Below are 16,677 nucleotides of genomic sequence, written 5' to 3' on the forward strand. Positions count from 1 at the left end.
GGCTCATAGATCGTTAGGCCCACTGAGAAGAGATGGTTTGCCCAGGGATGTGGTGGTCAAGCCTCATTTTTTTCTCCACCAAAGAAGACATTATGAAACGGTCCAGACAACAGGAGAATCTTCAATACCAGGTACTATATACAAATATTTTCTGACATTTCACCATACACCATTCAGAAAAGAAGAGCAATGAAACCGTTATTGTCTGCCCTCATCAATAAAGACATCAAGTATAAATGGGCTTTTTCCCTTCGCCTTAAAATTCAATTATAATGGTAGAAACCATATAATACATAATTTCCAAGAGGTGAACGAACTTCTGTCTGATCTGAAAATTATATCTCTTGATCCTGTCATGGACACTAATCCGCCTCAACTTCCATCTGCCAAGAGGAACACACCTACTAGGAGTCCGACTCAAAATCCTTGGAACAAGGTCAAGTAAGGAAAATTGGAGGTGACCAAGCACCCTGATATTGAATAGACTTACCCAAGACGTATCTCTTATTCTTTTATTCAGATGAATTTTTATCCCAGAAACTTTCTAAAAAAAGAAGACTCCGGGATTACATGTCTAGTTTTATGCAGTTTTTCTTTAGATTATTCTCCTATTGTTTTTTGGTCATCCTATGATTCACATGCCTTTTTTCTTAAACTTGTTTTAAGATGTGATGTTTAATCTGTCGGCAACTGACGACGGTGAGGTATTGAACCTCAACTTACCTCTTGTGTCGACGCCTTGTCGACCCAATGGGTAAGAATATAGTCCTTTTCCGGGACTATGCAAAAATTTCTTGTTTGAATGAGGGAAGGAGAATTATTCTCTTCCCCCATTCTGGGTCACGAATTGACCTTGCACGATCTAATAGTTTATTGTGCTATATGTTTTTTTATTTTTCTCTTCTTATCTCTCCTTTTCATTTCTTTTTCTTTCTTCTTCATACTCTCTTCGTTTCTTCAGCCTGCCTGCCATTGTTCGTATTTACGAGACTATTGATGATATCTGTACGGTCCTGCATGTTCATAGATGTCGACAAGACTTATGGCTGGATCGAATGATGTATCTAAACCCCTTAGTGTTGTTACTCACAACACTCAGGGGTTGAATTCTCCTGTTAAGAGGCGCAAAAGCTTTTCAAGTATATAAGTCCTCTCCGTGTAGATGTGGTTTTCCTTCAAGAAACCCACTTTCCTAAACGATACAACCCTTCCTTTATGCATGCCCACTTTCCAACGTTTTACCTAGCTAAAGCAGAAAACAAAACTAAGGGGTGGCATTTTGTTTTCTAGGTATTGTAATTTTAACCTGACTAAAGAATTCGGAGATCCGAAGGTAGATTTCTATTGTTACAAGGTACCTTGATGGCAGATTATACACATTTATTTCCTATTATGCTCCTAACAGAGGTCAGAAAAAGTTTTTCTCTCAGATGCTTGATACCCTCCGACCATTTATGGAGGGATCATTCTTATGGGTGGAGACTCTAACCTAGCTTTGACACAGAGGATGGATAAGTCCAAACCTTCTGTCAATGGAATTGTCAGACCGACTAAACTTAGTCTACAAGTAGCAACGCATTCTACATCAGTCTAGATTAACTGACATCTGGAGGGAGTTGAACCCCAAAAATAAGGACTATACTCACTATTCAACCCTCACCATTCTTATTTCGCGTATAGATCATATATTAATCTCTAACCATCACGTCCCAGCTGCCATTAAGTCTCAGGCATAGTTGATGTTTCCTTGGTCAGATCACTCGATGGTTCTATTGTCACTGAGGAGAGAGGACACTTCTCCTATAAGTTGTCTCATTGGACACTAAATAAATCTATTTTGAAGGACCCTCTGTCCTACTGAAGGATATTGAGCATCTCTTCTAGAATACTTTAAGCATAATGATACAGGAGATTGTGTCCCCTGAAACTCTGTGGGCTGCCCACAAAGCTTCTATCAGAGGCAAAATTAATACAAATGGCCGCTAGGCCTCAAGAAACAAAGAAACATAGACATAAGGAAGCTGGAAAACAACTATATAGAGCTCCGTAAAAAACATAAATCTGATCCTCTTAACTTTCCTACTCAGGCACTTGATGCAGCTAGATCTGCCCTAAACTTAGTACTTACCACCAAGCTGGGGAAGATATGAAATGGACTGGAGCTAATTTCTATAAATTTAAGATAAAATAGGCCCGATGCTAGCTCATAAACCCTCACCCAGATTTCAATCACGGTCTCTCCCTAAAATAAGGATGACTGATGGTTCTCTTACCCTGAATCCTAGGAAGATAATGGAGGCCTTTCATGATTTTTTTTTCTAAGCTTTATGCATCCACTGAGGATTCTTCTTCAGAGGGAATGGATGATTTTCTAGACAATTTGAATCTACCTCAATTGACTGAAGTTCATAGAGAAATGATGGAGTCTCCCATATCAGCTGAAGAAGTATTGTTTAAGTAATTAAAACCTAAAATTAGATAAAGCCCCGGGCCCTGATGGGTTTTCAAGTGCTTACTATAAAACATATTCGAGCATTTTAACACCCTACATGGTTAAATTCTTCACCACATGACCGGTGGGAGTTCCCATAGACAGACAACTTAATTTAGCTTATATTTCGGTTATCCCAAAACCAGAAAAAAGACCATAGCCTGGTGGAAAACTATAGAACCTATATCCCTCATTAACAACGATCTTAAGATACTCACTAAGGTAATGGCCAATAAAGGTCTCTTTCATTGGCCAGTATGTTAGTAAAGATCAAGTAGGCTTCATCGCTGGAAGGCAAGGTCCTGACCAGGTTAGGAGGGCTGTGGATCTGATCTCCATTTTGAACTCGGGTTGGACTGGTGATACTAATCAAAGGGGAATGCTTCTTTCTATTGATCTACAGAAGCATTTGACTCAGTATCATGGCCATTCATGTTAGAAGTGATGAAACGTTGGGGTTTGGCACGAAATTTTTTGGAATCTTATCTGCACTTTACTCTCATCCTAAAGCTAATATACGCTTTCAGGGTATCTTTCGGGAACCTATTGAGATTCATAGGGGGGTACTAGGCAGGGTTGTCCTCTGTCTCCCCTGGTGTTTGCAATAGTTATGGAATCCTTGGCTATAGCTATTCGTGAGAAACACAAACATCAGGGAGTTAGATGTGCCAAAAAGGAGCATAAATGTGCCTTATTTGCAGATGACCTTTTACTGTTTTTGAACCGCTCCAGATACATCCCTACCGGATTATAGTCTCTTTTAGACAAATTTTCTATAGTTTCAGGTCTAACCTGTGAATATGGCCAAGTCTAGGGCCCTCAATGTTTCTCTCTCTGAATCCACGGTTTTCTCTACTAAAGGAAAATTATGGATTCAAATGGGAGCACCTCTTATATCAAATACCTAGGTATCTATTTGACTCCCAACATCCAAAACTTGTATTTGGCCAATTATCCACCTATGTATAGAAAACTTGAGAAAGATTTGAGAGATTGGGGGACTCAGAATATAGGTTGGATTGGTAGAATTAACTCGTTAAGATGACTCTTCTCCCTAGGCTTTTGTATCTTTTTAGATCATTACCCATACCGATAATTAAAGTCATCTAAATCCTTTCAAGGAAAGATTATCAAGTTTATTTGGAACAATAAGGGTCCACGCCTTCCATCTCGCACTCTCTATACTTGCTGAACAGGGGGGTCTGGGGTACCCAACTATTATGGTACTATCAATCAGCAAGATTGGCACAGTTATCGGAAACTTTTCTTAAACATTGAACGCCCTGACTGGTTAGATATAGAAGAGCAGGCGACCCCGAAATCTAACGATAGAGGAGTTAATGTGGATTCCTACCAAGAATAGCCTTCTATTTTATCTCCGACTCTTTCTCAAACCTTTGTTTTATGGGGATTCACTTAAAAACAATCCCTCTCTAATTTCTAAAGGCAGACCTTTATCGAGTATTTTCTAGACCCACTCTTTGTTTCTAAAATTGAAGTAGATTCGTTCAAATGGTGGCATGACAAAGGGTTGTATCGTATAGGCCGTTTTTTTTTCGCGCTCGGGTCCACTTCCTGAACAACACTTCATTGGACAAGCTAGGTCTTCCTGTCTCAGAAAAATTAAGATTTTCTCAACTATATGACTATGCACAAAGCCTATGGATAGTGCTCGATCTCTGGACTATTGACACCTTATGAAAGTAATTGTGATCAGGTTTGATCAGGAAGGGGAATATTTCAATCATATATCAATCGCTTTGCTAATAACTGCACCAAATTACCTCATATGCTGGCCTGGGAAAGGGAACTTAATAACAACTGGATTTATCTGACCTGGTGTAGTAATTATACTAGATCCATCAAAGGATATGTGAATATATCCCTTGTAGAGGCTAATGTAAAAAATTTATACTAGGTGGTATTTAGTTCCCGTTAAAACTGGCTTTCCATGTATCCGTCAACTTCGCCCCTTTGCTTCAGAGGTTGTCAGGGATTGGGGTCTATGGTACATATATGGTGGGAATGTCCAAAATACGTGGATAACTGGGAATAAGGTGTTCAACATAATAAGACGTGTCACAGCTGTAATTTGCAATCAATCCCCCACTATCGCTTTACTTCACGGGATGTTACCCAAACCTCCAAGGTTACTAGAAAACTCATCCTATACATTCTGACAGGTGCCAGGATCACAATTGCAGCTGCGTGGAAAAAACTACTGTCCTCCATCCGGTATATGAAACAAAAGGTTACATGGATTATGGAACAAGAAAAGAGGGTATGTTCCATGTTGGATATGTCTACTCTTTTCCATGAAATATGGAGCCGTGATGAAATTTATGGGATAATCTTTTATCCCATAAAGGCTGTGGTGATATTTATATCCTTAAGACGATGTGTTCGTTGCAGGCAGCTGCCATCTCTTTTCCTTTTACTTTCCCCTGATCTTCTTTTTTCTTTCTTTTCTTCTCTTTTTCTCTTTTCATTGATTGTTATTTGATTTGATAATTTTGTTTTTTACACGAGGATAACATCCTTGTTATTTCTCATTCTCAGAGTGTTATGTTTAGAAAAAAAAAAAAAAAAAAAAAGATATATATAAACATTTGATTAGCATATGTTTGGGTATCAAAAGATTCCACCAAATTTTTGGGGATGTTAGGTATGTTAAGGGTTTTGAAAATATATATTTACAGATACTGGTGGGTATTGGTGATAATTATTGGAGGGAGGGAAGGGGGATTGAAAGGTTTGCTTAACCTCTTGGACACAGACTGTCCAAGAGTGGGGGTGTCAGAGAGGTCATTGTTTTCCAAAAATCCTGTCCTTTAATCGTTCCATAAGATTAGACCCAGTACACACATGGGGTTTTTTATTGTGTGACAATAATAAGCCTAAGGAATTATATAGTATATGGAAATATCCTTTTATTTATTTAATTATAAATTATTGGTTATACCTAGCTTTTCTTTTTAACTATTACAATCTATTATACTCTCACCGTATGGTGATAGCATATGATATGGCTGTATATGATAGACAGTTTCTATGACAAGACCATCTTCTATGTAAAAACAATGCATTGGATTTATTATTTTCTGTGTATTATGAATTGTATACTGCTGTTATAGTACAAATGTATGTACTTTATGAAATAAACATAAATTTGAATGAAAAAAAAAAAATGTAGTTTTGGGTACAGTTGTAGCACGACCGCGCAATTGTCCATTCAAAGTGCAACAGTGCTGTGAGCTGAAAATTGGTTTGGGCAGGAGGGTGTATAAGTGCCCGGTATGGAAATGGTTAAGGTTTGACCTCATTATACGGTTTTCATAAATCTGAAGACAGAAATCTGCAGAAAATCTAATAGCGTGTAGGGGCCTTTAGTGACAACTATGCATGAAAAACGGCAGCAGGTGCTCTGGACTGATGAGTCAAATTGTGAAATATTTTGCTGTAGCAGAGCTGGAGAGCGGTACAATAATGAGTGTCTACAGGCAATGGTGGAGGTTCCTTGCAGGTTTGGTGCTGCACTTCTGCAAATGGAGTTGGAGATTTGGTCAGGATCAATGGTGTCCTCCATGCTGAGAAATACAGGGAGATGATTATCCATCATACTATCAGGGAAGTGTGTGATTGGCCCCAAATTTATTTTGCAGCAGGACAACCTCAAACATACAGCCAATGTCATTAAGGCTGCAGTCACACTTTGCCACAATACAACATGCTGAAGTGTGAATGCAGCCTAACAACTATCTTCACTGTAAAGAACAAGGCGTCCTGGAAGTGATGGTTGGGCCCCCACAGAGCCCTGATCTCAGCATTAAATCTGTCTGGAAATACATGAAGAGAAAGAAGGATCTGGGGCAGAAAATCTGTGGTTAGTTCTCCAAGATGTTTGGAACAACCTACCTGACAAATAAGTTCCTTCAAAAACTGTAAGCAAGTGCACCTAGAAGAGTTGGTGCTGTATTGAAGGCAAAGGGTGGTCACACCAAATACTGATTTGGACTTCTCTAATGTTCATTTACTTTCTATTTAGTTAATTGATAAAATACAATTTAAAAAAAAAAAAACACTTCTATTTCTAGAAGAATTCTTTAATTTACAGCATATTCACACCTGCCTAAAAGTTTTCCACAGTACTGTATATATAATAGTAATGCTGGGAGTTGTAGCGCAGTAGAGAATAGAATGCTGGGAGTTGTAGTGCGGTACAGGGTGTAATGCTGGGAGTTGTAGTGGGGTACAGGGTGTAATGCTGGGAGTTGTAGTGGGGTACAAGGTGTAATGCTGGGAGTTGTAGTGGGGTACAGGGTGTAATGCTGGGAGTTGTAGTGCGGTACAAGGCGTAATGCTGGGAGTTTTAGTGCGGTACGAGGTGTAATGCTGGGAGTTGTAGTGCGGTACAAGGTGTAATGCTGGGAGTTGTAGTGCGGTACAAGGTGTAATGCTGGGAGTTGTAGTGCGGTACAAGGTGTAATGCTGGGAGTTGTAGTGCGGTACAAGGTGTAATGCTGGGAGTTGTAGTGCGGTACAAGGCGTAATGCTGGGAGTTGTAGTGCGGTACAAGGCGTAATGCTGGGAGTTGTAGTGCGGTACGAGGTGTAATGCTGGGAGTTGTAGTGCGGTACGAGGCGTAATGCTGGGAGTTGTAGTGCGGTACAAGGCGTAATGCTGGGAGTTGTAGTGAAGTACAAGGTGTAATGCTGGGAGTTGAATAGAATGCTGGGAGTTGTAGTGGAGCAGATAGTAGAATGCTGGGAGTTGTAGTGGAGTACAAGGGTTTAATGCTGGGGAGTTGTAGAGAATAGAATGCTGGGAGTTGTAGTGGAGCAGATAGTAGAATGCTGGGAGTTGTAGTGGAGTACAAGGTGTAATGCTGGGAGTTGTAGTGCGGTACGAGGTGTAATGCTGGGAGTTGTAGTGCGGTACAAGGGTGTAATGCTGGGAGTTGTAGTGGGGTACAGGGTGTAATGCTGGGAGTTGTAGTGCGGTACAGGGTGTAATGCTGGGAGTTGTAGTGCGGTACAGGGTGTAATGCTGGGAGTTGTAGTGCGGTACGAGGTGTAATGCTGGGAGTTGTAGTGCGGTACGAGGTGTAATGCTGGGGAGTTGTAGTGCGGTACGAGGTGTAATGCTGGAGTTGTAGTGCGGTACGAGGTGTAATGCTGGGAGTTGTAGTGCGGTACGAGGTGTAATGCTGGGAGTTGTAGTGCGGTACAAGGCATAATGCTGGGAGTTGTAGTGCGGTACAAGGCGTAATGCTGGGAGTTGTAGTGAAGTACAAGGTGTAATGCTGGGAGTTGAATAGAATGCTGGGAGTTGTAGTGGAGCAGATAGTAGAATGCTGGGAGTTGTAGTGGAGTACAAGGTTTAATGCTGGGAGTTGTAGAGAATAGAATGCTGGGAGTTGTAGTGGAGCAGATAGTAGAATGCTGGGAGTTGTAGTGGAGTACAAGGTGTAATGCTGGGAGTTGTAGTGGGGTACAGGGTGTAATTCTGGGAGTTGTAGTGGGGTACAGGGTGTAATTCTGGGAGTTGTAGTGGGGTACAGGGTGTAATGCTGGGAGTTGTAGTGGGGTACAAGGTGTAATGCTGGGAGTTGTAGTGGGGTACGAGGTGTAATGCTGGGAGTTGTAGTGCGGTACGAGGTGTAATGCTGGGAGTTGTAGTGCGTTACGAGGTGTAATGCTGGGAGTTGTAGTGCGGTACGAGGTGTAATGCTGGGAGTTGTAGTGCGGTACAAGGTGTAATGCTGGGAGTTGAATAGAATGCTGGGAGTTGTAGTGGAGCAGATAGTAGAATGCTGGGAGTTGTAGTGGAGTACAAGGTTTAATGCTGGGAGTTGTAGTGGGGTACAGGGTGTAATGCTGGGAGTTGTAGTGGGGTACAAGGCGTAATGCTGGGAGTTGTAGTGGGGTACAAGGCGTAATGCTGGGAGCTGTAGTGGGGTACAGGGTGTAATGCTGGGAGTTGTAGTGCGGTACAAGGTGTAATGCTGGGAGTTGTAGTGGGGTACAAGGTGTAATGCGGTACAAGGCGTAATGCTGGGAGTTTTAGTGCGGTACAAGGTGTAATGCTGGGAGTTGTAGTGCGGTACGAGGTGTAATGCTGGGAGTTGTAGTGCGGTACGAGGTGTAATGCTGGGAGTTGTAGTGCGGTACGAGGTGTAATGCTGGGAGTTGTAGTGCGGTACAAGGCGTAATGCTGGGAGTTGTAGTGCGGTACAAGGCGTAATGCTGGGAGTTGTAGTGCGGTACGAGGTGTAATGCTGGGAGTTGTAGTGCGGTACGAGGTGTAATGCTGGGAGTTGTAGTGCGGTACGAGGTGTAATGCTGGGAGTTGTAGTGCGGTACAAGGCATAATGCTGGGAGTTGTAGTGAAGTACAAGGTGTAATGCTGGGAGTTGAATAGAATGCTGGGAGTTGTAGTGGAGCAGATAGTAGAATGCTGGGAGTTGTAGTGGAGTACAAGGTTTAATGCTGGGAGTTGTAGAGAATAGAATGCTGGGAGTTGTAGTGGAGCAGATAGTAGAATGCTGGGAGTTGTAGTGGAGTGCAAGGTTTAATGCTGGGAGTTGTAGAGAATAGAATGCTGGGAGTTGTAGTGAAGTGGACTGTGTAAAGTTGGGAGATGTAGTATAGCAAAGAATACAAAGTTGGGAGTTGTAGGGCAGTAGAATATGTAATGTTTGGAGTTGTAGTTGAGTAGAATGTGTAAAGTTGGGAGTTGTAGTGAAGTAGAGAGTAGAATGTGTAATGTTGGGAGTTGTAGTGGAGTAGAGAGTAGAATGTGTAATGTTGGGAGTTGTAGTGAAGTAGAGAGTAGAATGTGTAATGTTGGGAGTTGTAGTGAAGTAGAGAGTAGAATGTGTAATGTTGGGAGTTGTAGTGAAGTAGAGAGTAGAATGTGTAATGTTGGGAGTTGTAGTGAAGTAGAGAGTAGAATGTTGGGAGTTGTAGTGAAGTAGAGAGTAGAATGTGTAATGTTGGGAGTTGTAGTGAAGTAGAGAGTAGAATGTGTAATGTTGGGAGTTGTAGTGAAGTAGAGAGTAGAATGTTGGGAGTTGTAGTGAAGTAGAGAGTAGAATGTGTAATGTTGGGAGTTGTAGTGAAGTAGAGAGTAGAATGTGTAATGTTGGGAGTTGTAGTGGAGTAGAGAGTAGAATGTGTAATGTTGGGAGTTGTAGTGAAGTAGAGAGTAGAATGTGTAATGTTGGGAGTTGTCAGTGAAGTAGAGAGTAGAATGTGTAATGTTGGGAGTTGTAGTGAAGTAGAGAGTAGAATGTGTAATGTTGGGAGTTGTAGTGAAGTAGAGAGTAGAATGTGTAATGTTGGGAGTTGTAGTGGAGTAGAGAGTAGAATGTGTAATGTTGGGAGTTGTAGTGAAGTAGAGAGTAGAATGTGTAATGTTGGGAGTTGTAGTGAAGTAGAGAGTAGAATGTGTAATGTTGGGAGTTGTAGTGAAGTAGAGAGTAGAATGTGTAATGTTGGGAGTTGTAGAGAGTAGAATGTGTAATGTTGGGAGTTGTAGAGAGTAGAATGTGTAATGTTGGGAGTTGTAGAGAGTAGAATGTGTAATGTTGGGAGTTGTAGTGGAGTAGAGAGTAGAATGTGTAATGTTGGGAGTTGTAGAGAGTAGAATGTGTAATGTTGGGAGTTGTAGTGAAGTAGAGAGTAGAGAGTAGAATGTGTAATGTTGGGAGTTGTAGAGAGTAGAATGTGTAATGTTGGGAGTTGTAGTGGAGTAGAATGTGTAATGTTGGGAGTTGTAGTGGAGTACAAGGTGTAATGCTGGGAGTTGTAGTGGAGTAGAATGTGTAATGTTGGGAGTTGTAGTGGAGTACAAGGTGTAATGCTGGGAGTTGTAGTGGAGTAGAATGTGTAATGTTGGGAGTTGTAGTGGAGTACAAGGTGTAATGCTGGGAGTTGTAGTGGAGTAGAATGTGTAATGTTGGGAGTTGTAGTGGAGTACAAGGTGTAATGCTGGGAGTTGTAGTGGAGTAGAATGTGTAATGTTGTAGTGGAGTACAAGGTGTAATGCTGGGAGTTGTGGTGTCAGTCATTCTCTCCTCAATCTTCCCGCCTCATTAGTACATAGCTATACACACACACACACTGGTGTCCCTCCCCCCACGCGTACCTCACGTCTAGGCCCCCGGTAGCCGCCATCTCCGTCTTCTTCTCGCCCACCGCCGAACACGTGACCTCACGTCACCCGCCCGCCACACTACACCGGGGAACGGGGGAAGACGAATTAGCCGCTGCCGGAAGTCGCGCGGCTCCGGGAAACGTCATTTCCGGTAGTCTGGTGTCCGGAGCCCAAGATGGCGCTGTCCTAGGTAAAGGTGGTTGTGCGGGAAGAGCGGGGGGTTTTCGGAGGTCGGGGAATTGTTCTCGGTGTGGATTTAGCGGTCATGTTCCCGGAGTCCTCGGTCATTCATTGTCCCTATACAGTACGGTGTATAGAATGATCCCTCATCGGTAGCGGTGTGTATAGAGAATGGGGCTCAGGGAGACATTTACTGACCGGTCACCAAGAATTTACTGACAGCACCAATTTTTAATAACATTTCAATTTCAATGCATAGCAAGTGTGATAAGCAATGTGTTTAATGGATAACAAAAGTTCTCAGTTTACATGATGGTCAGGGTAATATAAATAAGAACCCAACACAGAGTTCCCCTTTACAGTGCTAGGGGGGACTCTGCTGGCCCTGACATATAAAAAGGAACACTATGGACTGATATAAAGGAGGACTCTGATGTGAGGGGGGATGCTGCTGACTCTGGTGTAAAGGAAAGCTGTGATGTAAAGGGGGGGATCTCTGGTCATTACAGCCTCCTCCTTACACAAAAGTCCACAGAGTTCCCCCTTACATTACAGCAGTGTTTCTCAATTCCAGTCCTCAGGCCCCCCCAACAGGTCAGGTTTTCAGGATTTCCCTCAGATGAAAAGGCTGTGGTGATTACTAAGGCAGTGAAACTGATCAAATCACCTGTGCAAAATAATGGAAATCCTGAAAACCTGACCTGTTGGGGGGGCCTGAGGACTGGAATTGAGAAACACTGCATTACAGTGTGTAGAGACTGCAGACATGGTACAGGAGATGGTCAGAGACTGCAGACATGGTACAGGAGATGGTCAGAGACTGCAGACATGGCACATGAGATGGTCAGAGACTGCAGACATGCTACAGGAGATGGTCAGACACTGCAGCCACAGCACAGAAGATTGTCAGAGACTGCAAATATGATACAGGAGATGGTCAGAGACTGCAGATATGATACACAAGGTGGTCAGAGACTGCAGATATGATACACAAGGTGGTCAGAGACTGCAGACATGGCACAAGAGATGGTCAGAGACTGCAGCCACAGCATAGGAGATGATCAGAGACTGCAGACATGGCATAAGAGATGGTCAGAGACTGCAGACATGCTACAGGAGATGGTCAGAGACTGCAGCCACAGCACAGAAGATGGTCAGAGACTGCAAATATGATACAGGAGATGGTCAAAGACTGCAGATATGATACAGGAGGTGGTCAGAGACTGCAGACATGGCACAGGAGATGGTCAGAGACTGCAGACATGGCACAGGAGATGGTCAGAGACTGCAGACATGGCACAGGAGATGGTCAGAGACTGCAGACATGGCACAGGAGATGGTCAGAGACTGCAGACATGGCACAGGAGATGGTCAGAGACTGCAGACATGGCACAGGAGATGGTCAGAGACTGCAGGCAATATTTTTTATGGGCGGCCACTGTCAGTAATGGACATTTATGGACAGTTTGTAAAGCTCCCGAAATTTACAAACTGTCCGTAAATTTACAGACGGTCGGCAACCCTGTGTTAGTGGAGGTGTGGCCTGACACTATTTGAAATGTGGGCAGGGCCTGATGCTATAGGAAATTTGGGCGGGGTCTGGCAATATAGGGAATGTGGGCGGGGCTTGGAAGTGTGTTGATAAATATAAAGGGGCAGATCCACAAAGAGAGTACGCCGGCGTACTTTCAAATTTCCTGCGTCCTATCTTTGTTTTGAATCCTCAAACCAAGATACGACGGCATCTGGGTTAGATCCGACAGGCGTACGTCTACATACGCCTTCGGATCTTAGATGCAATTCTTCGGCGTCCGCTGGGTGGCGTTCCCGTCGTTTTCCGCGTCGAGTATGCAAATCAGCTATTTCCGACGATCCACGAACGTACGAGCGTCCGTCGCATTTTTTTTACGTCGTCTCTAGTCGGCTTTTTTCAGCGTATAGTTAAAGCTGCTATTTGGTGGCGTACGCAATGTTAAGTATGGCCGTCGTTCCCGCGTATAATTAAAAATGTTTTATTTTGTTTGCGTAAGTCATCGGTGAATGTGGCTGGACGTAATTTATGTCCATGTCAAAAAAATGACGTCCTTGCGACGTCATTTAGCGCAATGAACGGCGGGAAATTTAGGAATGGAGCATGCGCAGTTCGTTCGGCGCGGGGACGCGCTTCATTTAAATGAAACACGCCCCCTACTCGCCGATTTTTTTTTTTTTTTTTAAGTGTATTTTGTGCGTGTACTCGAGAGAGGAGCCGGACTGCAGGAGTTGGGAGTAGGCAGGCCTCCCCCAGAGGCCATCTGCCACCTTTCTCCATGCCCCGGGTGGCAATGGCGGGTGTGTGAGGGGGTCCTCCCACATAGCCCGCCCTACGTGGTCCGCTTTGAAGCGCAACGGGGCAGAGGGACTCCCTATAAGGGAGTGAGAGGATTAGCCCACTCAACCAGCCCCATTAGTCCTTCGCCTCTATTTTTTTTTTTTTAGAGAACGCGTGGTCAAAGTGCGTGCATGTTAACCCAATTTCGAGTGCGTGTAAGTGTGGTGGTTTTTGTGGAAGTGGGGTGGGCATACTAAGCGCAGGCTTACCTCGCCGGGAGCCGGGCTGAGACCACCAAACTCAATTCACATGTAGCCAAGACCAGGATTCGAACCCCTAACTGCAGAGGTGAATGGCTTGTCAGCGCAGTGCCAATCGCGTTGAGCCACCGCAGCTCCCTCCCTACTCGCCGATTTGAATTACGTGTCGTTACGCCGCGAGAGATAGACTACGCTGCCGTAACTTACAGCGCAAATTCTTTCTGGATTCAAAGCTAACAAAAGTAAGTTACGGCGGCGTAGCGTATCTCACATACGCTGCGCCGGGGCAGATCTTTGTGGATCTGCCCCAAAATGTCTAACAGGAAACAAATGACTTAACAAGAGGATCCCCAACAAGGACCTCCATGGCAGGCACATTGGATAGTGTCAGATTTAGAATTAATAAACGGTTGTTTTTATGAGATTTAATGATGTATACATTTTAACATGTATGACATTTTTTTTTTTTTAGGTTTGTTTGCGGACTTTCCAGACAAGGAAGATGAGAAATCGGGGGAAACCTTTGTAGACACAGGCGAGCGTGAATCATTTCTGGAAGCCTTGTAGAAGTTCGGCCATCTTTGGATCAATGGTCCCTGGCAATATGGTGAATAAACTTGTAGTGGCGGAGTCCCTTGTGGTCTTTTGCATTGTCCTCAGTATTCATTCTGTAGTGTGGGATCGCTTTTCCTGGTGTACCCTGGCCTTGGCTGTGCAGGCTTTTTATGTGCAGCATAAATGGGATCGATTGCTGCAGTCCGGTGGAGCAGTGTTCCAGTTTCGATCTTCTGCCAACAGTGGACTCCTCCCAGCCAGTATGATCATCCCTTTGCTGGGCATTGTGATGAGGGAGAGGTGCAAGGCTTCGGGCAATGTTTACTTTGAAAGGTTCAGCGTGGTCATAACAGCCACCGGCATGGCCTTGGCCTATTTCCTGTCCATAATTGCACTGGGTATTACCAAACCTGTGCCGAAAAACACCTGCATAGTGTCTGGAGCCACCTGTTGTGCGGTGCTGTATACTATGAAGAATTCTCTGGCCGTGTCTGAAATTATCGAAGTTCTGGAGGTGCTCCTCATCTTTGTGTATCTCAGCATGATTATCCTTTACTTGCTGCCACGTTGCTTCACTCCTGGGGAGGCCCTCATTGTCCTCGGTGGACTCAGCTTTGTCCTTAACCAGCTTATCAAGCGCTCCTTGAATGCCGTGGGTGGAAAGGGAGATCCCGTTGATTACCTCCTGCTGGTGACTTTGGTGGCTTTGGTCCTGCTGGGCATTATTTTCTCAGCCTTGTTTTTTTTCATGGACTCCACCACTTGGACCTCCGCTTTATTTTTCTACATGATGACCGCCGTTTTAGGTCTGGGAGTCTTTGTGCCCTGGCTGCAGTACCTCATCAAGAGACATCCGCTCTTCTGGCTGGTGGAGTTTCTGGTTCAGAGCAAAACACGACTGTATCTCCTCCTCTTCTGGACATGCCTTGTTCTTGTTGCTTGCGGGATTGTTCTACTTCAAAATTCAAAGAGGTCCACGGACTCCAAAAAGCCGCAAGTATCCACCATAACCCGCAAGTACTTTCACTTTCTTGCAGTGGTTGTCTATGTTCCTGGAGTCATGTACGATCGTTCTTTGCTCTATGTGGCTGCAGTGGTATGTTTGGCTGTTTTTGTGCTATTGGAATACGTTCGCTTCTTCCACATCAAGCCACTTGGACAGACCTTACGGACTCTTCTGACGCTGTTCCTGGATGAGCGGGATAGCGGTCCACTGATTCTGTCACACATTTACCTTCTGTTGGGGATGTCTCTACCGGTTTGGCTCTTTCCAAGACTCTGCGCAACATCTCTTTCTGGCCCCTCTACCTTGCTGCCTTATTGTGGCATTCTGGCCGTGGGAGTTGGTGACACTATAGCCTCCGTCTGTGGCAGCTCAATGGGGGAAATTAAATGGCCTGGCACAAAGAAGACATTTGAGGGGACCATCATGTCCATCTTCGCCCAGATTATTGCGGTGGCCCTTATCCTTATATTTGATAGCAGTGTGAACATTAACACTGGCTACGTCTGGTTATTGGGGTCCATCACATTGGTGTCACTGCTAGAAGGTTTTACTACCCAAATAGACAACTTGATTCTGCCGCTTTACCTGCATATCATGTTTATGGTCTAAGGAGCTAAGAAGTCTTCTGCCCTCTGAAAATTTTAAGTATTATTCTACCCAAAGCTGATATTTCTGGTTCAGGTGTATTATGTTCGGCTGAGGCATGTACTACGGTTTACTTTCTACCTTTTTGAAAGTAAAGAGCTTTTCACCTCCATGTCCAAGGAGTCTCCCTCTTCCTGACACAATTTTACATAAATGAAAAAACCCAACAGGGAGAGTGAGACCCTGCACTAATGACCGCTGCACATGGGTGCAGTCGAGTATATAACTCTTGCTAAATTCAAGAGCTATAGAACAGTGGTCATCAACCCTGTCCTGCAGGGCCCACTAACAGGCCAGGTTTTATGTATTACCTTGGGGAGATGAAGTCTAGTCTGCAATCACTGAGGAGCAAACAATATCAGCTGTGATGTATTTCAGTTATCTTGCAAACCTGGCCTGTTAGTGGGCCCTGCAGGACTCATGTGAATGATTCAGCCCACAAGAACACCCTATTTAAAAGCAAGATCAGTTTGGGTGAACGGACCTTTGAATAGATTGCTTTGAGGTTTATGTCAATTATGAGTCTTTAAATGGACTGTTTACAAACCTGTTGCATGATAGAGATGATGGCCTTGAAATAATTAATTGCTCATATAGCTAGTGAGTGAGAATCTGTTGTGTTAGGCATACACCAGGTTGGTACTGTACTAAAAAGTGTTAACATCATACAGAGTAATGGGAAATAATCCAAGCAAATGAGTTAAAATTAAAGCTACAAAGTTAATAAAAAAAAAAAAACCTGCAAGACAAAAGCTTAATGAGCTAGTATGCATAGCATACTAGCTCATTTTGAATTACTTGCCTGAGATCGAAGCCCTGCAGCGGTCATCGGACACCTCCTCCATTGCCACCATGATACCTGGAGTGACTTCCGGGTATCGCTGCTCAGGCTCTGTGACTGGCCGGAGCAGCATTGACGTCACTACCGTGCAGGTGCCGCCACTAATGGCATGATCGTCGTTAGAAGCGGCACACTCAGTGCGCATGTGCCGTAGACATCGGTGCCTGTCTTTTCTGCAAATATCTCCTAAAACTTTTAGGTTTGAGAGATATTTGTTGCACCTACAGGTAA

The 16,677-nt window shown here is 43.8% G+C and overlaps 2 protein-coding genes across 7 annotated transcripts in view; one reads left to right on the forward strand and one right to left on the reverse strand.

The window, feature by feature from the left end:
* NUP188 (nucleoporin 188) overlaps window positions 1–10,754 on the reverse strand; it is a 161,167-nt gene extending 150,413 nt beyond the window's left edge. For 3 of the 5 annotated variants that reach the window (XM_040324706.1, XM_040324705.1, XM_040324702.1), the window contains exon 1: window positions 10,640–10,753. In XM_040324706.1, coding sequence (XP_040180640.1) covers window positions 10,640–10,668 — 29 coding nt within the window. In that variant the 5' untranslated portion in view covers window positions 10,669–10,753. Of the gene's footprint in view, window positions 1–10,639 lie in introns of all 5 variants that reach the window. The other 2 variants (XM_040324704.1, XM_040324703.1) reach the window with 1 other exon arrangement.
* Window positions 10,755–10,765: 11 nt separating this feature from the next.
* DOLK (dolichol kinase) lies at window positions 10,766–15,917 on the forward strand. Of its 2 annotated transcripts, none has more exons than XM_040324707.1 (2): window positions 10,766–10,838; window positions 13,872–15,917. In XM_040324707.1, exon 2 carries the CDS (start codon window positions 13,989–13,991, stop codon window positions 15,567–15,569), a length of 1,581 nt encoding a protein of 526 aa, XP_040180641.1. In that variant the 5' UTR covers window positions 10,766–10,838; window positions 13,872–13,988; the 3' UTR covers window positions 15,570–15,917. The 2 variants fall into 2 exon arrangements, with proteins under 2 accessions (XP_040180641.1, XP_040180643.1); XM_040324709.1 differs by lacking the exon at window positions 10,766–10,838 and adding an exon at window positions 10,854–10,986.
* Window positions 15,918–16,677: the final 760 nt, after the last annotated feature.

The sequence above is a fragment of the Rana temporaria genome, chromosome 9 (assembly GCF_905171775.1).
Source record: "Rana temporaria chromosome 9, aRanTem1.1, whole genome shotgun sequence".
Taxonomy (NCBI): Eukaryota; Metazoa; Chordata; class Amphibia; order Anura; family Ranidae; genus Rana; species Rana temporaria.

What these genes read in the sequence shown, in the direction of transcription:
- DOLK (XM_040324707.1), top strand. Translation starts at nt 13,989, where the DNA reads ATGGTCCCTGGCAATATGGTGAATAAACTTGTAGTGGCGGAGTCCCTT.